A 27,563-nucleotide genomic window follows, 5' to 3' on the forward strand; every position below is an offset into this window, starting at 1 on the left:
TTTAAGAATGCATCTGTAATAAATTTTCACATTATTTTAAAATATTTAACCCAGGACTGCTTAGTACAGTTTTGTGAATAGATATAGTAGAGACGGATTAAACAAAGGGGCATCAGATTAGTCTGTCACACACACACACGCGCGCGCGCACATATTGGCACTGGTCTGTGCCTTCCAGCTTTGCTATTTAACAGATGCAGCCCCCTTGACCTAAATGAACCTCACTCCAGCAATTAACATGAGACATCATAGGAAACATCTGCAAAGTCTGCAACACACATCTGGCCCTGCTAAGCTATAAGCCAAGTGTCTCCCTCAAGCCCACGACCATGAATCCCTCAGCACATACAAACGCCTTCTGTGGTGGGGGGCATACGCAGAGCCAGCTGTGAGCAGCTCTCCCAGGGCATTTCCTCCCCCCACACTTTGCCACCTTATTAGAAGGAAGATGACAAGCAGGACATGGGGCTGTTCCTCAAGAGCTCTCCCAGCACACACACACACACACACACACACACACACACACACACACATACACACACACACACACACACACACACACACACACACATACACATCTGGCCCCGCAGACACAATGGGGGGATGGAGAGAGTCGGGTTACATCTCCTTTGGGTGACCAGGATGAATAAAAACCTTCAAAGTGCTTAAATCGAACCTTGATTTTTACTTAGATGCATTCAGACTTAACATAAAGGTAAAAATGGCACCTAAATAGCAAATGTGTTGCATCAAAAACTGCTCTAGGAAATTTTCTGTGACACACATATTTTTGATGTCTTGTTATTTGAAACTGCCTTTAGTAAAACTCCACACTAGAAAACAAAAAGTACTAAATGTCTTCAATATTACCAGTGATGATAAAAGTGTGAAGGTTGTTTGCAATTACATTTTTACAAATTCTTGTTTTTTTTTTAATGAATCATATTCTGTTCCACCAACAAACAAGAGAACCAGCATAGCCTGTATATGAAAGATGGATAATTAACAAAAATAAAAATCACATTTTGGTTTTTGTCATTTTTGGGACAATCTGGCTCAGAAACACTTGTCCAGAAGCATCTTATCAATCACATCTCATCTTGCCCTGCTTTATCATCTATTTTACCATAATGGTTCCATAATTTATAGAATAAACATCATATTATATCAATCATACCTGAAACATGCAACTGAGACCATAAACTTACCGGAACGGTGTTTATTGAATTCATAAATCAGGTTAGCAAATAGTTAGTTTCTGTCCAGACTACTTTTTAAAAATTGGAGGCTACATCCATCTTTTATATACAGTCTGTGACTAGGTCATGGCAGCCATGCTAGCTGCTACAACATAAGGCTAAAGGTGTCACAGGTGATGTGACAATGATCCAGGCGGATCTTTTGTCACTGTGACTTCATTTGCACATAGATATGATTATTGTCTTCATTTTATATGGTGGTAAAATGATGTGTATGCAAATGAATAAGTGATACTGAGGATTGTTTTTCTGTGTCTCTTCAGGATAAAGAGCCTCGTGGGATTATACCTCTGGAAAACCTTAGTATCAGAGAAGTGGATGAGCCGAGAAAACCTGTAAGAAACACCTCCTGTCCCTGCGAATAAATCCTCCTCTCATTTAAATTTAAATACCTTTGCACTGCCAAAAAAAAACCCACACAAACAATGTGTTCTCGGATTCTTTCATCATGTAAATCAACAGTTTCATGATTTTTCTTTAGAACTGCTTTGAGCTCTACAACCCCAACCATAAAGGTCAGGTAATCAAGGCCTGCAAAACGGAGGCGGATGGACGCGTCGTCGAGGGAAACCACGTAGTGTACAGGATATCTGCCCCCACCCCGGAGGAGAAAGAAGAGTGGATCAAATCCATCAAGTAAGAGACGCCGCGTTAGTGTGGATCCATTTACACTGAGAGGGCACTTAGCCAACGCCTGCCTGCTCCCATGTGGGACTTTCTCATGTCTGACCTTGACTGTGAGAAGCCCACACACAAATGCGCACACACATACACGGAGCTGCGAGCTTAATCATAACTATGCTTGAGGCTTAAGTACACACACACACATGCAGGCTGGGGACTAACTGTGACTCATTTTCTCACACTTCCATGCAGATAACACTCAGAGGTGATGTCTGCTCTGCTGGATAAGCACACTTCCCTTTGATTAGCGCGCAACAAGCAAAGGGGACACACACACACCTGCTCAGACTCGGTGCACTGCTGTACACTTAAAAACATAATGACAGTTTTAACGCATTCCCATCCAAACACTTCCTTGTTAACCAGAGAGAGGAGTGGAGGTGCTGCTGCAAATTGGACCCACTGGGTAACTTTCAAGCATGCTGGTTATGATCGGCTCTGCTTCAGTGTGATCAATATCAGGCGAAAAATTGTATTGCTGAATCTTCCCCGTGTCCTGATGACATTTAAAAACCCTTGGTGTGGAGAGATGTTTGATGAAAGTGGGGAAGGTTTAAGGGTGAGTTACTGGAATCTTATTTTGGTGAGCATGGCCTGGGGTATGGTTAAAGAGACTGAAAACTGCTAATTTTCTTGGTTTGGAAAATTTCACATCGGGGGGGGGGGGACTGCTGGCTTGCCGTGGCTGCACATCATGAAGTCTCCTCCTGTCACTTTGGCAGTGGAATGATTACACATTAGACTCAGCGGGGCAGAGCTGTGCTGCCGCAACCACACTCCGGGGCGGCAGACTGTCCTGTGGTCAGCAGATTTCACACAAGCACGCGACTACACACACACACACTCACTGTCCGCCCTGATTCAACCTGCAAGGCTGGAAACTACTGTTGTAGAAACTGTTCTGCACTTGCACACATGTCAGCCGTCATGGTGGTGGGAAAGCGGCTAATTACTCAGCGTTATTCCCATCAGGAATCTGTGACTCCGCTATAGAAGTCCAAGTTAAATACGCCGTGGTTGACGAGCAGCTGCGTTAATGAAAAACTTGAAGTTGTAATTTTTACAATTTTATGGCAGCTCCGTATCACATGTGCGAGGTGAAAGATGCTCATTGTGACCAACCCACACATGATTCACACTTAACCCACAGTTCCTCTTTGCTTCGTGAAGTGTTGGAGCTTTTTTTAGCTCCTGTTGACTCTACAGCCCGCAGCTCATTTTGGTTCAGTCTCTCACCTTCACAGCACAGCAGTGCTTAATGCACGCAAAGTTAGCAACTACCTCACTAAAATATTGGACAAGAAAAAATGTACATCAACTTAAAAGCTCATGAGCTTGCAGCATGTCTGCTCCATCCTAAAATTCTGTTACTCAATATATGACTTCCACTGAACTAAGATACACAATTATCAGTCGCACAGATTTCTAGCTCAGCGAGTGTGTGTGTGTGTGTGTGAAGAACAGCATTCAGAGGTGTAAGTGCCATATTTTGGTGCTGATGAACTTGTAGATGGGTGATTTATTTCAACTATACAGATAAAACAGGATGGATAGGATAGAGATATCCAGTTCAGGGTGACGGGAGGGGCTGTAGCCTGCCCCAGCTGTCATGGGGTGAGAGGCAGGGTACATCCTGGAAAAACCATCAGCCTGTCACAGGACTGACACAGACAGACTAGATAGAAGCAGTTTTGCTGATATTAAAAATAGGTGTTGTCGTTGTTAAATCTGTTCCTTCCTGTCCTCCACAGAGCAAGCATCAGCAGGGATCCTTTCTACGACATGCTGGCCACCAGGAAGAGGAGGATAGCCAACAAGAAATGATGATGACTCACCCTCAGTTACGTCAAGTGTCAGCAGCATTTCTGTCATCAGAGGAATCCTTGTGTGTATGTGTGTGTGTTTAAGAGTCTCAAAGGCGTCCTATTCATACGTTCTCCGTCAGCCCTGCGGGACATGCAGTAAAACATATGGGACTAACGTGGATCATCCCTACTTCTGCCTGAAGATTTGTCTGCACCTCAGTTCTTGGCTGTTGGGAATTAAAGATTCAAATTCAGTCTGCTACAGGCAAAAAAATATAATAAAAAAAGAAGGTAAATTCTCACCACACTAGACGACAATGGAGAACAGCATGAGGACTTCATGTAACTGGAGATAGCCATAGCTGTAATCATTAGTCTTTTCATCGTGCCCTAATGTGAGACTACCCCCTGCTGGACACATAAGGTGCTGCAACACATTGGGAGGATTTGAAAGCTCAATGTTCAGCTCCCAGCCACTCAGACCAACTTGTCTGGTCTCAGCGTTTTATTACCTTCACCTCCTTCGACAACTGCCAACAATATTTTGTAGATAATTCGCAACTACAGAAAGCCTCAAGCTCATCAGTCAGCTGGTCTGATTGATGTAGCCTTTAAGTGACTGTACCTGTATATGCAAACATACTCAACATGGGCTCGTACACGTCCATTTATGATATTTCCTTTTTAAAGGCAAACCAAGTCGTGTGTAACGAAGCCTGCCAGCAGTAACGCATCATATTAACTCACATAGTGAAGATCCACCTCTGCGATCGTTTCTTTTGTATTTATTTTCTCATCTTTTCACAAAAAAGCAGCCCTCCCCTCCCCGACTCACATTATGCATGTATAGTATATAATTTACATACTGTTTTGTTTTTTCTGTATTGTGTTCACGTAGTGTGGAAATCATAATGGCTGTAGCCTTTACCCGTTCATTTTTTTTTTTTTTCATTTTTAGTTTGACAGCTAACAAGTTTACAATAGTGGAAGAGGGTCATTGTGCAGCTTCCCCTCACACTGTTATTACTGAGGTTCAGATAGTATATGTTATATGAAAGAGAATTAGGACAAACCCTTTCAAAATAAGATACTGGAATTTGCTGGAATACGTGTGAATGCTCTAACTGGAATCTTGAGGACCGTTTTCCCCAGACAGATCAAACCACCCCACAAAGCCAAAACTTTCCTCACGGGTGCAGCTTTCAGCTCTAAGCACGGTTTGGCATTTGTGCGGGAAAACGGCTTTCGAATACTTTGATGTACACTTTGAATAAAAAATACATGCTGATAAGAAAACAGCTTTTTGCGTGCATGTGAATTCAGCGAGCAGTGCTCGACTCACCAAACTTACCAGGTCTTTGGTTATTTCAAACATGGATACAGTGCTGTGAGAAAATTAGGAGTGAGCTGAGCCCAAACAGCTAGAAAAGTGTTTGTATGTAACAAAAACCTGAATACATAGGAGTGTCGTTAGTGGATCTACATTATAATTTAACCGTAGTGGAAGGTTTGTTCAACAAGAGTCTCATACAGTCTAGTCTATATCATACAAAAGCACACAGGGGCTTTAAAAAAAAAAATCCCTGCAACTCATCTCAATCAGCATTTTTTTCCATTCATTTCAATGCAGCTTGTAAACAAAGTCCAAGACCAAGAACAAATTACAATTTCTGACATTAACAAATGTATTTTAAGGCGTTTACCTTATACAATGTATAAATTCGTACATGCTAAACTTAAAGGTATAACAGCAGTTTTTCTTCCAACTTTTGTCTAGAGTTGAAAAGGAAAAAAACAAGAACAAAAAAAACAACCCAAAGCATATTCATCACTGATTTTTTTGTCCAGAGAATATGCTCAAAATTAGTTCTAAAAACACAAAACAGAAATCTGAGAATCCTGATACAGGATTTGGGTTTTGTTTTTTTTTTTACATATAAAAGTAACTGATATTACAGTTCAAAATTAAATTCACAGTATTTTTTTGACGCTAGACGACAAACCGTATCTTTAAAAAAAGGAAAAAAAAGTGGTCCACCACCATGACAGCAATAGCGTGGTGCTTCTTTTTGTTTTTCGAATGTTTAAAAAAAAAAAAAAAAGAAAAAGGGAGAGAGCGGCATGACAAAATAATAATTTAAAAAAAAAAAACCCAAAAACCTCTGCATCTGGTGAAGAAAGTTAAAATTACAGAGTGAATCTTAGGCTTCACAAATGGGAACGAAGATGAAAATGAAAGCTGGGAAATGTTCTCAAGTCTTTCCAGGGTTAACATGGAGGTATCAGTCAGCAAAACTCTGTTCTCATCACCCCCCACCCCACCCTCCCTCCCCTTGCACAAATAACTCCATTAGTTTCACGGCTCCCAGTGGGATCAAAGAAAGAAATAAAGTAAAACATTGCAGCTGTGTAGATATGGTGACATCTTAAACTTCCGATACCTTTCAGTCCTCTCGGGCATCACGTCATTCCCTTTGTTTCGTTCCTCTTCGAAGCAGGTGGATATCTGTGATTGATGTTAACACGTTTTTTTTCCAAGTCCTGAGTTCCACTGAGCAGCAGTTGAGATGTTTAAGCTCCAGGCTTTGTGTTCATACAAGTATATATTAATATTCTTCATCATAAATGTTCAACAGGTGAGTTTCTTTTTAACCGATAGCTAGGAGAAATTACGGCAAATAAATAAGCCCATTTGAGGAAAAAAAAAAGAAAGGGGGATAGTTTAAATTTTAAAACACTTTACTTGTGGTAAAAATACAATATTATTCCTAATGAAGAAGCACCACGTCAAAAATGTTGATGTCATTCCTCTGCTGTTGTTAAAATTCGGTTGATGGATCTGAAATGACAAAGATGAGGTCTTAGTGAAGACAAAGTATTAGTAGCTACATCAACGCTGACCATTTAAAAAGACATCCACTCACAGAGTCAGTGTTTCAGGTCACTGGAAAATCCACTGCCGCTGATTTGGCTGTAACCTACAAAACAGGGTTGATGCTTTAAAATGGACTAGCTCGTCAGCACCATTTAATTCAGCATTCCTGTGATTTTGGAGAATAAATGAATACCTGGTTGTCCATTGAGATGGCCGTAACTTGAACCGTTTGCCGGTGTGGTATGATTGGAAGGGAGTAGATGGCCACCGCTGCCGTCAGCGTAGTCTATGCAGCGACGTTTTTCCGATGGAAAGCCATTGTCATGTTTAAAGTCTCTGTCAGAGTGGTGTCGCTTGCGGCTCTCCCTTTCCTCGCTGCTTCTGTTTCTGTGGCTCCGAGCTGCGTCTGGGCTGTGCAGTTCAGGATCGCTGTCCCGATGTCTCCTCTTTTTCTTTTTCTTCCTCATTTCCGCAGCTCTGTCTGAATCTCCGTCAGAACTTCTACGGGATGATAGAGAACCAATGCCATTGTTTAACAAAACCCAGATCTCAAGCTTTACGGCCAGCCGAAGACAGAAAAAGTGACCCATTATCAATAAAATGATGAAAATTCTTTCCGTTTTTAAGAACATAATAATAGTGAGCTTTAACCCCATATTATTTAAAAAAAAAAAGAAGAAAAAAAAAACATTTTCATTAAAGGATTGAGAGAAAGATGGCAATACTCACCCACTCTCACGGTGTCTGTCTTTATCCTTTGATTTCTTCTTTTTCTTACTCTTTTTGTGTTTTTTAGTGTGGCGGGCCTCAGAGCTGTCGTCCCTGTCTTTGCTGAGACGATCAGTCCTCTTGCGATTTTGATCCTCTTTGTCTGGAGAGGAAAGGCGAGCCCGTGGTGGGGAGCCCTTGAACTTGTTTGTTTCTGGTGCTGTAGAAGGTGAGAAATTTCCTTCCTTTGAGGAGTAATATTCCCTCTCTTTGCCATTACTCTTATCCTTCATTGCCCAGGAGTCTCTACTATCCTGCAGCCACCTCCGACTGCCACGAGACTCCTCTCGGTGGGAGTAACCATATCCCCTTCGCTCATGGTCAATGTCCTCTCTCGACCGGTAGCGGTAGTAATGGTAATGGTTAGAGCACCTGTCGCGATCACGCTCCCGAGGGTGCTGGAAGGTTCGCTCCCGGTGACGCTCGGCCTCCCATTCCCTGTAGTAACGTCCAGAAAGGGGGAAACGATCCCTGTACTGGCGGTGGTGACCGTCTTTGTATTCCCGTCTGTACCGGTGACGATCGCCTTCGCTTTCTCGTTCGTGACTCCTATCCCTGTAGTGTCTTTCTCTATCTCTGCCAGAGCTAGAGTACAGTCTTTCCCTCTCCCTGTCTCGGGAAGATCGTCTTTCATTGCCACTAGAACTAGGCTTGAACTGATACTGCTCCTTAGTATCCTTACGTCCATCAGTCCCTGTTGTTGCACATTTATCTTGTGGTAGATCCTTGGCTTCATCCTTGCTTACGCTAACTTTCTGTGGAGCTGCAGAAGCCCCACTGGTGCTTTGAGAGCAGCCCGGCTGAGGGGGTAAGGCTGCAGGGTTGCCATCTTGCCCAGAAGAAGAAAGAGCGGAAGCAGATTCTTTAACTGCAACAGAAGGGGTATTTGTAGCAGTAGCTGAGGGTGAAGCGCTAGCGGCGGAGGATTCTGTACAGTGAGGCAGGGGTTCAGATGGAGTTTTAGCCCTTGTGACAGGAGTGGAGAAATCCTGGCTTTCATTAGCAGCAGGACGAATGCTCTGAGAAGAACTGGCCTGGGATGAGGCATCTTTGCTGGAAAAATAAACAAAATACAGAAGCAATATGAGCAATGCTTTATGTCACACTGGCAGAGAGGAAAGTCGGCACAGTTTTAAGATCACTCCTCTAAACTTAAAATTTTAAATGCATAAAATGGACAGCAGAGCAATACGTTTTTTTAGTTCAGTGTTAGGCTTACTTTGGTTGGCTATGGTCACTGCCTATTCCATTAGCAACAGGAGCCGTAGACGTCAAACTGCCATGATTACTGTCAGAGATCTGATGTGCCCAAAATAAATAAAAGAATTATTAATAATATGCCCCTTTAAGAAAAACAAACAAAAACCCAAACAGACAAGCATTATAAAAATAAAGACAAGATTTACCTTGTCAGGGCCACCGTGTCCATTCACTTTGTGATGACCATTGTGGTGTCCATTTTGACTGGATTTGAAGTCTCCATACGTTTGTCCATTTAATCCACTGCCGTTATGGTGCACTCCTGACTCCCCATTGGCGGTTTTGGAAGAATTGTCAAAGACATTTCCTGTGTCTTTATTTTCATTAGGATGAGACTTGGATGAACTGCCGTTATCCAGAGTGCCACAGTTCTCTTGGTCTGATTCCTCTGAAGACTCTTGGCTGTACGGCACCAGGAAGGACGCCCCGTTTCCTACAGGGTTGTGATTCCCATTACTGAAAGGCATGCCGCTGACTTGGTTTAGTGGACGCGGAATAAAACGAACGTCTGGTTGGACATCTGAGGTAGACTGTGAGGAGGACAAAGAGCTGGAGGAGGAGGAGCTGCTGGCGGAGGACGGCTGGCAGTAAGAGGAGGAAGAAGCAGATGGGCGGTTCGGTTTGTTTAGCCCAATTGAAAATGAAAGCTTCTGTCGTTTGTCGCTGTCTGGAATCATTGTGGGCCGGCTGACTGAGTGGGAGATGGAAGAAGAGGAAGCAGAAGAAGCTAGTCCATGGTTTGGTTTCCCCACCGCACTGCCGCTGGTGCTGGGCTTGGAGCTTGTGGGATAGTCCCTCAGAGATCCATTCCCATTAACATGAAGAGAACTCTGATGAAACAAGAAGTCACAACAACAGGTGTTTAGAAGAGAAACACTGGGTTTAACAAAAACAACAACATTATTATCAGTGCCCTCAGGTGAGGAAGTACCTTGTTCATGTGTGGTGGCAGCTGGGGACCTATGAAGCCAACACTGTTGTGATGGATGGTGGTGTTGGTGCGTGGGATCACCACCGGCCGGGGAGATGACTGACCAGATATGCCAGCGTTATGGTTCAAGTGGCTGTAGTCCCCAGTTTTTTTCACATCTGTGGACCTGATGACATGGAAAAAAGAATATTAACCATGACAAAGCATCAACAATATAACATTAGGTTATAATAATACATTTTCTACAAGAAAAGTGGGAATAAACATGTCTACATTATTAAATAATGATGGGAAAACTTATACTGAAGGAATAAGCCTACAATTTTTAAAAATACCGATGTTTACTCACTTGATGTAGAAGAGGACATAGGCCTGCTGGTTGAGGACGGTCCTAATGTCACTGACTGACACAGACGAGTCATTCATCTGATACCACTGCCCATTGCTGGCCTGCAAGACAGAATGAGAGAGATGTGACACAGCAGATTCAGTTTCTGAATTAGATTTGAGCTAAAAAGAAGAATCTTATGGTTATATAGGGGTCTTTTTTTTTTTAATGCATACAAAGTATTTTTCTCTGTTTGCATTCAGTTTTCTGCTGAAATGTGTTGTTTATGGTGTGTGTTTGTTTGTACTAAGCAACAGCAGCATTCAAATAGATTCGGGCACAGCCAGTACCTTAATATAGCAGAAATAGTGTCCAGCATGACAACTGAATCCAGAGTGAACCAGCACAGCAAACAGCCCGTAGAGCTGGGGCTCCCCTTGGGACTGAGACATGAAGGGCCGCAGATCCAGATGCTCCAAATACTTCACATCCTGACGACCACCAAACACAAAATTTCAAACATTACATGCAAATATCCTGTTTATAATAAAACAAAGCATCTGTCATGCATCTTTATGACTTAAGCAGACACTATTGGCCATTTACCTTTGTGATTTTGCCTCCACTATAGTTTGCAAAGCGTTTGAGTGAGAGGGTGAGCACATTGGCGCTGCGATGGATTGTGAATCTTTTTGAGGCCGTTACCATTTTTTTGCACCTGAAGGAAACAAAAATTCAGCTTGTTGGGGGAAAAAAAAAAAAAAAAAAAAAATTCACACCTAAACATTAAAACTCATGGTTTGGCATCTCTTTGACTTACTTGGTGCATTTGTAAGCATTTTCGCCATCCAGCTGTTCTGGCTTGACAAACTGCTCCAGAGCTTTGGAGACATTTGGAGCAGTCTATATGAAGAGAGAGAGAGGAAAAACCTCACACTCCATAATGCAGAGAATACATAGTAGCAACGTCACTTTGAATGTTATCCAATTACCTTAATTTCCAGAGTGATATCCAGAAAAGGGTCAAATGTATCTGAGACAGCTTTGCAGTTCAAACATTTAACTGAAACAGAAATCAGTGCTATGAGTATCACACAAGCTGTAAGACATAAAAAGAAAAATAAATCAAACCTTAAAAAACAGTGACTTACCTCTGGATCTTAGGTACCCGCCAAACACTTGATGGATGAAAGAGGTTGCCTGCGTTTGCCTGTCCAATCTATAATAAAAAGATAAAGCACAAAAGTTAACTAATAAGGGCAGTGCAACAATTAACTGACTGACCATTTAATTTTTAGCATTTTGGAACCAGAAGATCACTTTACAGTATTCAAGTAGCAGAAATGAGAATAGGAGGAATTGGAGCATGATTAATTACTTAAGAGGCCATCTGTTGCTACACGGGAAGAATTGATTTGATGAGAATTGACACTTTAGGTTCTTTTGAAAAAATAAATGAATTATAAATTATTTTAGGAGTCTAACGAGAAGCACAACACTCAGCCCAGTGCATCTGTTAAACGTGTAGTTTTGGTTAAATGTGCACATAGACTTTGAAGCTCTATAGTAACACACAGAAAAACCTGGATTTTCTGAATTTTGCTGCTACAATAATAGCACTAATGCCATTAGGGTGAATAAGACATGAGCTGGGGGGTTGAGTGCTCCTGCTCACACCGCTTACCCTGTTGCCTCAGTGTCTAGTATAGATTTCTTCTAAGTCTGGCAGCTCTCCCCCATAATCCCAGACACCTGTTTTACTACACGTTTAAGCCGCTTCTGATCTTTTCAAGCCCTGTTACCAAAACAAGCTACCACACCCAGTGTAAGAATACTTTCTGTGTTGGAGCAATTAAGTTCATTAAAGAACTTGATATAATACCTCATTGTGGCTTGCCTAGTATGTAAACTGAGGTGTCAGTCAGGCAAGAGACTGAGGAATCTGCATTTCTGAAAAATACTCTCAGCAACTGAAGCATTAATAGTTAAAAGGAAGTAGTATAAACTGCACTTCCTCAAAAACAGGATAAAGGATTTATTTCATATTCTCCTATTGTCACGGTGTTACCTCTATGTAGCTAATTATGGATCTTACTACATAATAAAGTGCAAACACTGTCAAGCCCAAGTAAAGATGTTTGTGTGTGTTCAATTTGTTTATAATGCATGCAATGTAAAATGACACTCACTTGGTTCCAGGTAAGCAGGACTTTTGCATAGCATCCACTGTGTACCGCAGGAATTCATGAGCATCTTCCTGGCTTCCATAGCGGAAGTGCTTTGCAATCCCTGTGTGAGGGGAACAAGGAAAAACAGAACCAAAAAACAAAGCAGGAGGTGAATTATTGTAAAGGATACCCCAGTTAAATGCAAGTTTAAATTTATTTAAAAACAGAATTTAAAATCCCTCCAGATCATTTCCCTCCAAAATTACAAAAGGTAAATAGTCACACAGCGCCTCCTATCATTAAAATATAGGTAAACACTTTGCACAGAGCACAGCATCAACAGTCATCCACTTACTCTTAAGCTCATTGAGTACACCAATGGGCTTAATGACATTCCCAGAGTTGGCAAAAACCTGAATGATGTGGTTTTGCATGGTGCACATCATACAGAACCCTGGCTCATGACCTGCAGCAGAGACAGAGACAAAATACTGAGTGAGTAAGGTGTGATACAATGTGAGAAACAGCGCAGGACTGCGTAACACCACCGTTGGTGAAATAAACTTACATGTTTTGGAGTGCTCCCGTGTCAGCATGTAGTTTGCTAAAGGAGGGGTGTAGGTGAGACACTGCAGGGCTGAGTTGAGGAAGCAGGTGTTCCCCATGTTCTGGAGGCCTGCACCAATGCGGTGAACCTGGGCCCACTTTAGGCTGAGCCGATCTGGTGAGAACAGCACCTTCTGGGGCAAGTCAATTCCATCGCCACTGCTCACCACTGGACACAGAGCCACAATTATTACTAAAAATCTGTTTCAATACATTTTAAAAAGGACATAATTTAATGCTACCTTACTTATACAACCACACACTGGCACATGGCAAAGTCATGTCAGGACATTACAGTAATAGCTACAACTATTAACAGTTATATAATGTGATTCTGGCCAATGTGAACAACTCCTAAACAGGCTCAGGAAGAAAGACAGGACAGTTTGCCTTCTCCTTTGTTTCTGCTAAACAAGTTGGGCTGCCGGTCTTTATATAAAAACAGCAATTGCATCACGAGCTGAAGTGACTGATCATGCAAAGCTGGATGCATTACATAACTGGATGAATGAACGGAGAAGGGAAGCAGCAACACAACACCCACAAAAGCAGTTGTCACACTTGTGTGAAAGCAGAAGCAAAAAGATTAGCTTTATGTTACTAAAACCAATTCTGACAAATGTGGGTAAATAATGCCTAAAAAGTGTGGTTCCGTATTTACTAAAACACGTTGGAAAACTATTCTGTCTGACAATAAAAATCTTCAAACAGCTTTAAAAAGACATTTTGAAAAAAAGCCAGGCCTTGCTCTGACCTTGTTCCTTGGGCCGGTCCACAGAGGAGGGTGTACTGTTGTACACAGCAGCTCCAGGAGTGGGGGCCAGGCAGCCTACTGGAGCCTTGAGCCTTGGAGAGTCACTGGGTACAGTGGGGCCCACTGCCCAGCTGCTGGAACAACTGCCGTCCATCCCCACGTCTCCACTGGTGAAGGAGGATCGGTTACATCCGGCTGACTCGTGGTCAGACTTTTCTGAAGATCTGTCAACTATGGTCATTGTTCATAGCTGCATTAGGGACAGAGACACATAAACACAAGTTTATGAACTGAAAACAAAACAAAACAAAACAAAAACCAAAGTCGTTGCTAGGTTTGAATTTTCTCATTGTTATTTTGGAAAAGGGAAAGTGAAAGAAAACTTAAATACTACATCAATCCTACACTGGTTAGGTAGTATTACAGTGAGTTTGGACAACAACAATTAAATACAAAAGCCACATTAACAGATTATAGCTTATAGTTAAATAACGCTATGTTAAACACTGCCCTCATACCATCGCCTAAACTTTCAGTAAACAAGTATCACAAATTGTGTTAGACTGGATGATTTGTTTACATTCAAAAACAGACTAGCATAAGTGAGGGCCAAATATTTGTTTTTCACCCTTTGCTTTTATTTGAATGCATCTTGTCAGATTCCTTTTAAATGACAAACACCAGGAGACAAGGGTAGCTTTCGACATCTAATTTAACTCTGTCCAACTAACAAACTTAAAATATCGACAAAAATTGGCGTTTAGAAAACTCAAGAGGGGAAATGCCAGATAACCCACTCAACCGAGGAAATTTCCTAGTCGGAAGCACGTTTACAACAGAAGCAGCTGTTCCCTCCCACCTGCTCTTACAGAGTGGCTCACACTGGCTAAATGACGGCTGCTAGGCCTTTAACACGCAGCGTCGCAAAACCTCAAGAAAACACAAAAAACCCTGATCATATTAGACGGAGAGCAAGCTGAAAGCTTACCAGTCTTGTCGAATTCCGAGATGAAATGACGCTCACTTAAAGAAGATGCAAAAACCATAGAAACGCCGAACGGAACGTAGCTACCGAACTGTGCTAGCATTTCGTGCGGCTAACTAGCTTGCCTACTTGCTAGCTAGCACAAGACTATGGACGCTGGCTGACATGGCGCAGAGAAGCGTAGTTACGGACCAGCAGGCTGACGAGTAGTTTCCTGGCTGTGCGGTGACATTTATTTTATTTAAAAATGTGTGGCCTGGGCAACGGGGCGTCTAGCTAGAGGAGAAAGGAGGGGCTCGACGCCGGCGCTTGTGTATGATCACTGCGCTGCTCTCTCCGACACGACATAGAGAACCGGTGTAAGCTTACTACAACAAATCTCAGCGGCTCACGCCTACCAAAATATTACGGGCGCACAGTTAAAGTGGCACTTGATGGTAAAGGCAATACAACACTCACCTGTAACCTGTTATGATCGCGTTAGTAGAGGTTGTAAATCCATTCCTTATTTCTAGCGGGTGTCCGGCGGTGAACAATGACGTAGCTAATTGCCCCACGGGTACATCCGGGTACCTGGGATGAAACAAGGCCTCTGATAGGTTCCTAAAATCGTCAAACGTTCCTAGTGAATATCCGGCGCATGTACATACCTCTAACCTTTGTGTACATGGTGTACCACCCCACAGTATGAGCTATATCGTGATTATAGAAGTGGTCCAGATTTAATTATTTTACTAAAACAAAACAAAAACTGTGTAGAAATGCTATTTTCCCGATATTATTGGGTGCTCCCAGCATTTTAACGTTTGAAAGCTATTGAAACATAACATAGCGCACCCCCTGTATCACATTTTAAACAAATCTCAAACAAATATGCAGGAAATATACCAACCCCTCATCATGTAAATACAATAAGTGCCTATGTTTTCAGAAAAAAATAAAGAATGACAGGACTTATTGTGTCAAACAGTAACAACTGCACCTTGAACTCTCATGATAAAATATTCTGCTGCTCAGTTCTGCTTAAACATCCACTTGTCAAACTCGTAATACAAATCATAGATTTTAAAGAAATACCTCAAATGACTTTAAGTGACACAGTGCTTTGCAGAAACTCTGCCGAATATATTAGAAATAATTTTTATTAAACTGCTGAATGAAGAAAAGTATTTGCAATCCAGATGCATGAGACACACTTAAATATTCAAACATACAAACACACCTGCCAACTTGCACTAAGCTAGCAACTTTTTTTTTTTTTTTCAAAGGCTCAGGTGTTTTCCAGCTCAGAGAAGTTAACTGTGAGTTGTGAAGTCTGGAGCTGAGTGATCCGTCTCCTCAGCTGCATGATCTCTTCTTCCTGCTCTTCAACCCTCCTCTGCAAACCGTGGATCACCTGAGGGGGAAGAATATTCTTAAAACTGGATTGGAATTATTACGACCCCCCCCCCCCCCCAACAACTTCAAACAGTAAAACATAATCCACTCTTTACATGAGTAACTTTTATTTACTTTGTTTCCTTCAGTAAAGAAAGAAATAGTATTTTAATTACACCATACCTTGTCTTTACTGCAGAAGAGTTCACTCTGTAGAAGCTGGCTGGCTGTGGGACGAACACTGGGTTCTTTATCTGTGAGCTTCATGATGTATTTTGTCAGAACTGGCCATCTGTGGGAGAACGAGTCAGGGATTTTCCCTTCACTCAGGTCCCCAAGCGTCCGGACCCGCTCCATTTCGGTCCCAAAAGGCTGGAATAGCTCGAGAGCCAGCACTCCGATGCTGTACATGTCAGACTGAGTGAGCAGCAAATGAAGATTCATGTTCAGCACAGTTGTTAAAAGACAACAGAAAAAAATAATTAATTCTAATAAAATGTTACCATTTCTAATAATAAACTGCTAACACTTCAGAATGATTTTTAAATGAAAAGAAAAGATGAATTATTAATAAGTAAGGTGGTCCATTACCTTTGAATTATAATTGGAGCCCTTCAGTTGTTCTGGTGCAGCATACACAAATGTGCCAACACCTGAAGTATGGCTGCAATCTTGAAAACACCAGCAATGTCATTAAATAGCAAACACTGCCATCTGCTGGTGGTTCTGAAACATGCCGTGTTATGTGGGTAAACTCTTACCGCTGTAAGGAGAAGTGTTTTTGAGGCCATCCACTATGATGTCCCTGCAGGCCAAACCAAAGTCCCCAATCCGAACATGACAATCATGGCCGTGAAGAAAAATGTTCCTTGGCTGTGGGGAGAAAAAAAAAAAAGGTTATAATTAAGTTCCATATGTCACTAAGGACACAGATTCTTTTATGTGAAATCTGCAATACAATAAAGACAAAAATTAAACATTCTTATGATTTGAGAGAATCTAACTTTACATAAAATGTGCAATATTTTTTCTTAAATATTTTTCCACATAAAGGCTCTGATGGGAAAATACATTGAATAATAAATCCAGTCTGTCCCAGCGAACAAACAGAATATATAAATAAGCAATTAAATGCAATAGAAAGCATATTTTTAATAATGGGACTATTTATACTGTATAATTTTACATATTTTGTTTTTTCCATTACTTTTCAATTGTATTCATTTTTTATTTACGTTATTTGTAGTGACTTCACCTACATTTTCTCCCCATTTATTTCCCTGAACTTACTGATTTATGAGATTGCTAGACAACTGGGGCACTTGCTCAGTCTAGCTAAAGATAACTTAAAATGGAAAAACAAAATGAGAAAGTAAAAATAGGAAAATAAAATTGAAGGTAACCAAACATGGTCAATTGTTTTTCAATTTCAGCCCTCCACAGTCATCAAGATTTAACTTTAAGTACAGGTAAATATGTGATGCAAACACAGTTAGTTGCAGGAACGGATGCAGCAAGCCCCCAAAATTGGCCCCGAGTGCAGCAACAAGTTATCAGTTCAGACAGGAAGGCTGCACATCAAAGTCAGAAAAACACCAACCACAGAAAACAGAAGTAGCTTTTGACTTCCCTTCCGCAAAGTATTGCTTCCTGATGTCTTTCTATGAAAAACATCAGTGAATTTGCAGCACCTGACCATGCTGGAGGAGCACAAGGAGTGTTTGGATAAGAGAGGTAGCATTAGCAAAATTCACAGCAATGAATTTTACACAGCGGTCATGGAAGAGGACTTGCAACGCATTGAAGACTTGATTGAGAAACATGGGAGCAATTTCCTCATTGAGCCACAAGGCAAAGTATATAAAGAAGCCTTCTGCAAGGTAAATGCAACAATGCTACCATCTTATAAAATACTTTGCAAAGATCTTTATATGCTTGCAAGCAAGTCTCACTTCACAGAAACAAAGAAAGAAAACAACTTGGATAGTAAAAAAATGTCAACTGTTTATAGGCAAACAAGAAACTTAAATTTATGATTATTCCATTTCTTCTTCACTCGTTTTTCCCGGTAGGGCTTTGCTATTCTTCCCCTTCACCTGGCTGCGTCTTACAGAAAAATCCACAGCATGCAGAGTCTTCTGTCTGCAGGAGCAGACACTGAATTCAGGTATGGATGTAAGCACTAAAACCTGACATCTAACTCAGGTAGAATCACCTAATACTTCCTGAAGCATTTGATCATCATACAATTATTTTATAGGGGGTTGAGAACAAGAAAAATTATGTACTTTCTGTTAAAAGTCTTCTGTTCTCCATGTCTTCACCTTTACCTCTGTCACAGAGATATGCTTGGTCGAACCCCGCTGCACTTGGTGATAATTGGTTGGCCAAGCATCCTGAATACGTCCCAAAAACCAGATTCCAAGTTCCAGACTAAAGTGATCGGTGTGTGTACAAAGGCAGAGGCCTGTTTAAGGCTCCTCTGTGACCATGGTGTAAACATCAATGCTAAGGTGAGTTTTCCATGTAGGCAAATAGATGTCTAGCTGCTTCTTACAATCTCCTAACTTTGATGTTCAACATGCAAAAGGACTACCAACAACATCAAAGTCGGCATACTGTAATAAGTCTGTGGAAGTAAATTCTGCTTTAAGATAAATACTGGTTAAATTGTGGTTCATCTGTAGGTGGAGGGAAAAGGCCACCAGACAGCTCTTCACATATCAGTACGCTACAGAGCACTATCTGCTGTCCAAATACTGGCATGCTATGGTGCTGATGTTAATGCTGTGGATGTCAGTGGGATGGCACCTCTGCATATGGCTGCTGGGATACTGCATAAGAATATTATTGCCAGTCTGCTCAGGCATGGCGCAAATGTTAACATGGTTTGTATTGTTTGAGAATTTGATATTCAGTATTATGTTTGTTTGTTTTTTATCAACTGTGCTTTATGGATAATAAGACATAGGAAAAGTGAATTCTAACCGTCAACACCAACTTATCATTAATTAAATATTTACTTACAATCTTAATTACATACTCACTCAATTATATATGCTGTGGTTATAAAAAGCCCCCCCCCCATCCAAAGGCATGGATCAAATTTGTAAAAATTCACAATAGCAGCATGTGATTCAGTTTTCCTTTAACCTTTCTGCTCTCAATACTGTTGAAATATCTTGTGTCCTTCAACAAGTCTGTACTATTCTTTTTAATAGGGAGTGCAGCACACTGGGAACACCCCTCTACACCTCGCTGCTGTGGCAATGGCTACAAAGACCACTAAAACCCCAGAAGACGCCATTAGCAGCATCACTGAGCTGCTCGAACAAGGCGCGGAGCCCAATGCAGTGAACAAGGCTGGCATGACACCTTTACACGAGGCATGTAGCATGGGAAACGAGGAGCTTGTAGACCTGCTGCTGAGCTACGGAGCTAGCATCTATAAGCTAAGCGAAGCAGGGGAGAACTGTCTGTACCTTTTCCTGAACAACATGCCTAATGTGAGAAATGTTTCTCTGCTAGTGAAGCTCCTCAGCCTGACCTCACCGCTTACTGTCTACAACCAAAAAGGCCACCTGCCCTTAACCTTGACAAAACCATGTTTCTTTAAACAGAGAGACTACCTCATGGACCTAACTCGACAGCCAAGGAGACTTCAGGATATTTGTAAGAGTGACATTTATCTAACACACGTCAGAGGCAAGAGAGAAGAAATTAGGAAAATCCTTCCTGACAAGCTGTACGAATTTATCTTCAACCATTGGGAGAATGTACACAACATCTCCTTTGTGACAGACAGTGAACAGGAATATGTTAAATAATAATTTCATATTACTCCAAGCAGACACCAGTTCAAACTCCACCTGACTTTAAACGTTTGCATCAAACCGCTAACTAACCTTAAAATAGCAGAGGTGTGGATAAAAGAAAGAAAAGAAAAATCATACCTTCAGGTCCCTGTGCATGATTCCATTGGAGTGAATGTACTCCACACCTTCAAGTATGTGTCTTAGCAGTCTGAGCGTGTGTTCAGTATCAACACAGGCATAAGGACCTGAAAACAGAAAATACATGTATTTATTCCACTCCCCCCAAAACATTTTCTATCTCAGAATACCCCTAAAAATATTATCTGCATATATTATAAGCAACATGAAGCTCTGGGCTGTAAGTAATCTGAACTAAACATGAATGTATAACTGAACAATTACATCTTGAGATTTGTTCCTCTTTGGGCTTGGCGTTCCTCTCAGAGATCCAGTCTTTTAGGGAGCGCTCACATAGTTGCATCTGGATATAAAGCATCAGGTGGAAGTGCACCTGCAGATATGCCATAACAGAAAAGTTACATCCTCTGCTTTTCTTTTTTTGCAATAAAGTAAAAGAAAAAACTCCTATTGCTCATTTCCACCTTCATGTTTATTATTTATTATAATTTATGGGCTTTACTAGCGTTGCGTTGCAAGCCTATATAAAATTATCTTAAACTAGGTGTACCCTTTCAGTTTATTCTCTGATTGAAATGCACTGAGTTCGAGAGCAGCGTGCTGGAGATGATCATATTACTGATATTCAATCTCACTGACATCTGTGTGAAAACTGTGAAAAATTATAAAAATAAAATAATTATAAATATTATAATTTAGATCAGTCTGAAGCCTGAACTTATGACTTCTACATACACTTACCTCAGTATCTGAAATTAGTTTAATTAGCTTTTTTAAATCCAAGAAAGTTTGGGGTTTTTTTGTTGTTTTTTTTAAAACCACCTACCTCTTTAGAAGGCCTCGTTGGACGCTTCTCAGTCCACTGATGACACTCCTTGTCAATGCAGGAGTTGTTGTTTAGTTCCATGCTACTCCTACTGGACTCATCATCCAAAACTGCTGAAGCGTCCCAACCCATGGCAGGACATTTGGAGGCCTTAATGGGACCTTGCTGTCCCAGAAAAACGCAAGGGACATAGTTCTCTGGGATGCGACGCATCGTCTTGGGACACACCACCTGTCCCTCCTGGGTGGGAACTAAGGCTTTTATAGGCTGCGTGTCTCTCTGAGGTACTTTGGCACTTGAAGCAGTCTCTGCGGGTGTTTGACTGTGGCTCTGAAAAACTATTGAGGAACTGCTGCTGTTCTTCTCCCCACTTTCATCAAGTCTGTAAATGAAAGAGTCGAGATAGATTTAGTGCAAGTTCACAAACTAATTACTGGTGCTGCCTGTACATGCCTTGAGATATCTAGTCATTCACTAGTCACACAGACTTCATGCCAAGACCTGCAATAAACAGCCCACCTTTAATGGTATTTCTACACATAATCAAGAATAATGTTACTTGTGCTCTGAATTGAAGTCAGCAATTCATCCAAAGTATTCCACTACAAGGTAATTTGGGGCGATCGTGGCTTAAGAGTTGGGAGTTCGCCTTGTGATCGGAAGGTTACCGGTTCGAGCCCCAGCTCGGACAGTCTCGGTCGTTGTGTCCTTGGGCAAGACACTTCACCCGTTGCCTACTGGTGGTGGTCAGAGGGCCCGGTGGCGCCAGTGTCCTGCAGCCTCGCCTCTGTCAGTGCACCCCAGGGTGGCTGTGGCTACAACGTAGCTTGCCATCACCAGTGCATTCACACTGTGTGAATGGGTGAATGACTGTATATGTAAAGCGCTTTGGGGTCCTTAGGGACCAGAAAAGCGCTATATAAATACAGGCCATTTACCATTTAATTTTACAAAAGCAGGAGAAAATTATTAGTTTTTGTCAAAATTTTCCCAAATGCTTTTAAACAGAACAAGTCATGGCAGAAACCTAGTACATAAAGAAATCAACATAGGATTTCTAGGATAAACATACATAATGTATGTGTTCCCAAGAAAACTATTTCTACATTTACAAAAATCCAGAATTAAAAAAAACAACAAAAAAAACAAACAAACAAACAAAAAAAAAACCACTATCAGGCCCCTGAAAAATTGACCTTTTTATTGAGCCATAGCACAAACCTTTGCTGTGCAATGATGTAACTCTGTAATACTCAAAGCTTGTAAAATCAAGTTAAATCTAAGGGTTATCTTCTAATTTACACACAGTTAAAACTTCAGCAAGAGTTATAGCTGTCACTTGAGAAAGCATTATGCCAAAGACAAATAAAATCAGTTTAGACTTGAGAAAAAGAATTGTTGATGCTTACCAAGAAGGAGATGAATATACAAAGTTATCACAGCATTTTCAAGCGTCAAGAACTGAAGTGAAAAGCATCATCAAGAAATACAAAGAGAGTCACACAGTAAAGAATGAGCCTGGCAGAGGTGGAAAGTGAAAGATCTCAAAGACTCTGGAAAGAAAACTAGAGAGACACGTGTCTAAAGACCCCAAAACAACTGCCAAGACACCAGTGAATGACGGGAAAGTCGGGAAATGTAGACTTAAAGAAGTCATCCAATAGAGCCATACACAGGAATGGACTGTGAGGTTGCAGCCCAAGAAAAACTCAACCCAAGAAAAACTCAACCTCTGCATAAGAGACACCTTCAAATCAGACTGAAGTATGCTAAGGACAACCTCAGAGATGCTGATTATGTTTCAAGAAAGAAGGGAGAAGCACACATTTTAAAGAACACAATCCCCACAGAGAGAGACACCGTGGTGGGAGAATTTCTTTTTCTTGTGAAAACAACACTTGTGAAATAATGAAAAAAGACATTTTCCCAGGGAGTGTAATAATGCCGTTCCTAATCTGTATAGCCTTTACTTGTAAAACATTTACATAAGCCACAAATGGAATTATTTACTCACACACAAAACAATGCTACTGAACTGCCTCAAATATCTGGTTTGTAATCCAGTCTTTTCTTCTGTTACCTATGCTACTTTGTAACACATTGGCAAGATGCCTACCTGGTAGCTAATTTAAGCACCTGAGTCAACTAAATCCAGATGGCAACGTTCCAAAATCAGGAGAAAAGTGTGACAGTAATATGGTTAACATTATGTTTGCTTTGTTCACACTAACTAAATTTCAATCAAGCAAAATTCCCAATAAATCTGTTCTCATTTATACAGGTAGATTTTTCTGTTTCTGTTCACAGACAACATAACAAAAATGGAGTCAAATAAACTCAGCTCGCTGAGACAAATTTAAACCAGAAGCCATGTTACAAACCATTTGTCAACTAGCTGCTCAAAACTAAAACCCTTAATGTAACAGTAATGTGGTCTGAAAAAACTATTAATATAATCAGCTAAAGATTACACAAGTGCTGTTTTTTTGTTTTGTTAGGTTTTTTAAAAATTGTGTAAAAACTGCACAGAGAGGACATTAGAAGCAAGAGGAAACCTTTCTGCTGATTTCAAATTGTTGTCTTTTAGTAATCACTGACAAAAAGTTACTTTTGGCTAGTCCCTAAAGGGTTACAATAGGTAGCTCGGCATCTGATTTAGCACACCCACCCATGGCATTTGTGTCTCCTCCCAGGATAAAACCAGGAATCCTTTGTTGTTAGGAAAACGTTAAACCGCTATACTGTGGAAATATCGTGCCAACTGACCAGTCGGAACACATTAGGGATTCAGGAAGGGAGCAAACAAACAGCATTGCACACATAAGGTGAGAAGTAATGCTGTATCTGTGTACCATCTAAAGATTAACGCCTGCAAATCTATTCTAGCACACCCTCAAAACGAAAATTTGAGCCCATAAATGAGAATAATAGTAACACTGTAATTATCAACAACCTAAAAAAAAAAAATCACAAAGCCAAGACGGATAATAATCACACTGTCTACCTGTCCTGTTGTCCAGCAGATTCTAGTGCAGCCAAGTTTGACTCAGGATCTGCAACAAAGACAGTTTACACACAAAGTCTCCATCAGTGGTCCCATCATGCATTTCTTCCAAGCAAACATGTGCAGGACAAAGTTGAAATACTCACATGCTGCAGGCTGGACATGTTCCATCCACGCGGTGTGATAGCCCACAACATTTACATGCTGCAAGCTGGACAACAATTTGACCTCCCTAAGGACCTACAGCAAGCAAAACAAGTTAAAGCGGGTACTTCATATCTCTGTATTTAAGTTACATAAGTGTTCTAATGAGCAAAGCTCAAAAGGCTTACCTTCATACAGTCTTCCTTTGAAACTTTTTTGATGAGAATTTTCTTCACCGCATAATACTGTCCATCCAATTTGTTCATAACCTATCAACGATAACACAATGATTTAACTCAAATCCATTTTTAGAATAGAATAGCCCTTTCTTGTCATTGTACATGCACAATGAAATTGTGAGGAAAAAGGAAGAGTTTCTTAAAGAATGTTGCAAAAATTATATATACCTTAAATACGTTTCCGTATGATCCTTTCCCAAGTCTACAGATTTCTTCAAACTCACTGAGATACCGTGATGTCTGCGCTTGAAACAGTCCCTCCTTAGGTCTGCTTAAGGCACAAACAGGCTTCCTTAAAAATGTACTGAAATATTCTTTTGAACACATGCAACAGAAAAAAATCCAAATACAATTTACCTTAGAGAATGATTGTGTGCGTTTGTTCCGAGGCCCTGCAAACCAAGACGAGGATAATCACAATGATCACTCTTTGACACAGCAGGTGACAGGTTTATCAAAGTACAGAATTTGCTCAAAAATGTTGATTAAAACTAACATACTGACTCCAAGCACGCAGTGTAGGTGCTGGCAACAGATCCACTTACCTGAGGGTAGAGTGAGGAGCTGGCAGCATTAAGCAGCTCAGTGAAGGCCCGGTTATGCTGGAGTCTGACGGTGCTGAATTCATCACTTATTGCCAGAGGTGAAAGGAGATTCATGGCAGCTAAACGCTGACCTATGACTGTGAGGAGCAATAAAATACTTAAACCTATGCGACACATGAACCAAATGCTAAACATGAACTGTATTTGGATTTCTCTTCTAACTAAATGTCAGTTCTTAGTATAGGATCTCGATGGCTACCTTTAAACAGCATGCGTGAGCGAGCTGGATTGCTCTCGTAAACAAAGCACAGGTGCTCGAGCAAAGACCCGAGGAGAAGGTGGTTGGGGATGGCTGAGGCAAACTCTTGGATTGACGGGTAATGCCTACCAGCCATCAACACCTCACGGTTATCGTCTGTGTCTGAAGCTAAACATAGGACAAAAAAAAGAAAGAAAAACACTGAAAATGAGATCAAATAAGCACTTGTGATAATTGATGAAAGCAGCTGACTGTTCTGTAAAGTTCACAGAGTAGATTTCTGACACAGCTGTCTTACCTTCTTCAATAACTTTTGCTATCATTTCTAAAATGTTTCTTTCTCCTATATCCATTCTTCTGTGTGAAAACCCTTTCGGTGCAATATTAAGGCCTCAGAGCTACACTAATGATTCAACTTCAAGAAAAAATTTGCTCATCTTGTTTATGCATAAGGGGGTGTGCACAACAGTAACGCTTATCTGCCATATCCAGTGGACACAGGCCCCCCTCCACCTATCGCACAAAATGACTGAGCTTAGGAGAATATGTGCATGTAGGGGTCTTTGCATGGTCTCCGTCGTCACTCTCATTTTATAAAATTGCAGAATCCGTAAACAGGGAGGGCCTGACGTGTGAAGCAAACATTAACCAGGTGCATTTTACATCCTGTTGATGTAAAGGAGGAAGGTCAGGCTAGACCTGCCTCTTTGTGACTCACTTTATTTGAAGGCTCTAAGGAGTAAATTCACATGTAAAGACTATTATTTCTCTCTGTGATACTAAGAACTAAAGGGATAGGCCATGCATAAATAGGTATGGTTGCTTTAATTCAGTCATGCATTTCAGCCGCACATACCTCAAAACCCAAAACATAAATGAGACCTCAAATACACAAATATATACGAGTGTATTTCAAAGGGTTTGGAGCCTTTCTGGTGGGGGGACAAGCACCCCTAATTTTCATCACCAAATTCTCTAAATAGCATCACAAACCTTAGCTGATGTAGGCTAGAGCACTAAAGATTATTAGCTTTCCGTAAGTCTACTGCCATATCGCTTTATGCCAGCCAAGGAGCCGGTGTAGTTTATTTTATTCCCATTCTGCTTGAATTGGGCTTCATTATTTGTTTACAGCACAACAGCGCTCCAGAGCAAGCCAGAAGGATGTTAGCTATCAACGGGCAGTGGAAGCCTATATTCAATTAGAATACTATCATAAAATGATGTAAATCCCGCTTTTATTGTTGTTGTTGTTGTTGTACATTCTGTTTCACTGTCACATTTACATTTTGGTGACAGCACAAAGCCTGAGAGAGGAGGATAGAGAGGGTGAGAAGGAGAGAGTGCAGGATGAAGACAGCAAAAGCAGAGAAAGCTTACATGCAGTCAAAATCAGCAAAAGTTATAAAGCTAAGGTAGCTTCTTCTTTTGGCCACATTCACTGAAGTTTATTTCAAATCCTAAATCTAATACAATCACTGAGGTAAATGGTAGCATTTAACAGAATTCATTTCACTCTAAACATGCCTTAAACAGGACAGCTGCCACTATAGTTAAGTATAAGTGGATCTGGGTACCAGCTATCCACAATAAAGGGAGCGTTTGTATTATTTTTTTAATGTCTGTACTAATTCATGCTACTTTAATTGCTTCAAGTAAAAGGAAACTCAAACAATGGATACTACAATACGTCATCCAACTAATGAGATTGCTTTTTAAGTTAACATTTTAATGCATACCCAGCTCAAATGGGTTTTGCAAAGGTGAAAAGATTGAATATGCTTGAAAGCATCATATTCAATTACTACTTATTGGAGGGTACTGTTTGCACGATATCATGACTGGAGGCTGAGGCTCCCAAAAGGTTTGAGTCTAGAAAAGCCCCTGAACGGGAAGACTAAAGCTGATCCTTAAAATTGTTCATACAGTTAAAATAAACGGTCTCTCAGAGGATGGCTTGTCACATGGACTCTAACTTCTTAGCTACGCCCCTGCTATATTACATAAGTAAGAATGCAGGTGAGGACTTTCGACAACTCCAAAACTCACATTTCACTCAATCAATGTGGACAACCGTCACGGACTTTTGGTTGACACCGGTGTAAACAAAACCTTTAAGTTTAGCAGTTGTAAAACACAGCAACGAAAATCTGCTTACTGTCAAACTGGACTTCGTCGTCCTCTTCAGTCGCCAAGCTTAGCAGGCTAACGATACTGTCTGCCTCCTGCCTCCGGCTGGGTTTACGGTTATGTCGAAGCAAAAGGCCGCTGCTGCCAGAACATTCTTCCGACTGCACGAGTCCGTTGTCGGACGGTGAGCTGTACATTTTAGTACGGGAAATAACGATGACATGACAAAATAAAACGCTTAATTCACCACGCTGCCCGATAAAAAATAAAAATAAAAAAGCTGCCCCATGTCTGCAATGAGATGAGTCAAACTCTACGTTAAATCCCAGTTTGTGAAAATGTACAACGGCAGAAAAGTCCGGAAAGCTGTATGAAAAATGCCATAAGGTTCACTATGTCAATGGACAGCCATGTTTTGCGTTCCCCAGACTTACAGGGACCGTCTGACAATATGCGTATTAAGCCAAAAGGTTAACTTATTTATTCTATTTAATCTATGTTTTTGTTAAAAAACAAAAAAAAACAAAAAAACAAAGTAAAATTAACATAAGCGAATTTGAAATATATGACACTAAAAAGTCAAGACACTGACTTTGTCCCTGTAGTTAAAAAGTCGTCTTTTCGTTTTTAAAAACTGGATAATTGCACATTCGCCCTGACACG

The 27,563-nt window shown here is 40.9% G+C and overlaps 4 protein-coding genes across 11 annotated transcripts in view; 2 read left to right on the top strand and 2 right to left on the bottom strand.

Moving 5' to 3' along the window:
* The window catches only part of cyth3a (cytohesin 3a), a 31,666-nt gene extending 26,622 nt beyond the window's left edge, over positions 1-5,044 (top strand). For both annotated transcript variants that reach the window (XM_063481488.1, XM_063481487.1), the window contains exons 11-13: positions 1,523-1,594; positions 1,741-1,895; positions 3,695-5,044. In XM_063481488.1, coding sequence (XP_063337558.1) covers positions 1,523-1,594; positions 1,741-1,895; positions 3,695-3,767 — 300 coding nt within the window. In that variant the 3' untranslated portion in view covers positions 3,768-5,044. The remainder of the gene's footprint in view (positions 1-1,522; positions 1,595-1,740; positions 1,896-3,694) is intronic.
* A 792-nt stretch (positions 5,045-5,836) lies between these two features.
* Positions 5,837-15,119, bottom strand: usp42 (ubiquitin specific peptidase 42). Of its 2 annotated transcripts, none has more exons than XM_063481485.1 (18): positions 14,883-15,119; positions 13,439-13,688; positions 12,647-12,853; positions 12,434-12,544; positions 12,100-12,199; positions 11,062-11,129; positions 10,903-10,973; positions 10,731-10,813; positions 10,517-10,628; positions 10,261-10,401; positions 9,932-10,032; positions 9,583-9,748; positions 8,798-9,481; positions 8,611-8,690; positions 7,353-8,444; positions 6,817-7,124; positions 6,673-6,726; positions 5,837-6,587 (listed from the first exon to the last, which is right to left on the bottom strand). In XM_063481485.1, the coding sequence occupies exons 2-17, from the start codon at positions 13,677-13,679 to the stop codon at positions 6,677-6,679; spliced, it is 3,615 nt and encodes a 1,204-aa protein (XP_063337555.1). In that variant the 5' UTR covers positions 13,680-13,688; positions 14,883-15,119; the 3' UTR covers positions 5,837-6,587; positions 6,673-6,676. The 2 variants fall into 2 exon arrangements, with proteins under 2 accessions (XP_063337555.1, XP_063337556.1); XM_063481486.1 differs by lacking the exon at positions 14,883-15,119 and adding an exon at positions 14,427-14,851.
* A 433-nt stretch (positions 15,120-15,552) lies between these two features.
* Positions 15,553-27,329, bottom strand: eif2ak1 (eukaryotic translation initiation factor 2-alpha kinase 1). 4 transcript variants are annotated; one of them, XM_063481490.1, is made up of 15 exons: positions 26,929-27,329; positions 24,771-24,938; positions 24,512-24,648; positions 24,324-24,358; positions 24,135-24,234; positions 23,916-23,996; positions 23,730-23,823; positions 23,584-23,632; positions 20,580-20,961; positions 20,018-20,126; positions 19,754-19,860; positions 16,562-16,673; positions 16,392-16,471; positions 15,984-16,217; positions 15,553-15,819 (listed from the first exon to the last, which is right to left on the bottom strand). In XM_063481490.1, exons 1-15 carry the CDS (start codon positions 27,095-27,097, stop codon positions 15,694-15,696), a joined length of 1,983 nt encoding a protein of 660 aa, XP_063337560.1. In that variant the 5' UTR covers positions 27,098-27,329; the 3' UTR covers positions 15,553-15,693. The 4 variants fall into 4 exon arrangements, with proteins under 4 accessions (XP_063337560.1, XP_063337559.1, XP_063337562.1 ...); XM_063481489.1 differs by having other exon boundaries at positions 24,135-24,237; XM_063481492.1 differs by lacking the exon at positions 26,929-27,329 and adding an exon at positions 25,069-25,172.
* On the top strand, positions 16,877-19,735 carry LOC134632731 (ankyrin repeat domain-containing protein 61-like). 3 transcript variants are annotated; one of them, XM_063481494.1, is made up of 6 exons: positions 16,880-17,680; positions 17,873-17,967; positions 18,142-18,313; positions 18,488-18,688; positions 19,022-19,306; positions 19,421-19,735. In XM_063481494.1, exons 1-6 carry the CDS (start codon positions 17,498-17,500, stop codon positions 19,625-19,627), a joined length of 1,143 nt encoding a protein of 380 aa, XP_063337564.1. In that variant the 5' UTR covers positions 16,880-17,497; the 3' UTR covers positions 19,628-19,735. The 3 variants fall into 3 exon arrangements, with proteins under 3 accessions (XP_063337565.1, XP_063337564.1, XP_063337563.1); XM_063481493.1 differs by having other exon boundaries at positions 16,930-17,680; positions 19,022-19,735; XM_063481495.1 differs by lacking the exon at positions 18,488-18,688 and having other exon boundaries at positions 16,877-17,680; positions 19,022-19,735.
* Positions 27,330-27,563: the final 234 nt, after the last annotated feature.

The sequence above is a fragment of the Pelmatolapia mariae genome, linkage group LG8 (assembly GCF_036321145.2).
Source record: "Pelmatolapia mariae isolate MD_Pm_ZW linkage group LG8, Pm_UMD_F_2, whole genome shotgun sequence".
Lineage (NCBI taxonomy): Eukaryota > Metazoa > Chordata > Actinopteri > Cichliformes > Cichlidae > Pelmatolapia > Pelmatolapia mariae.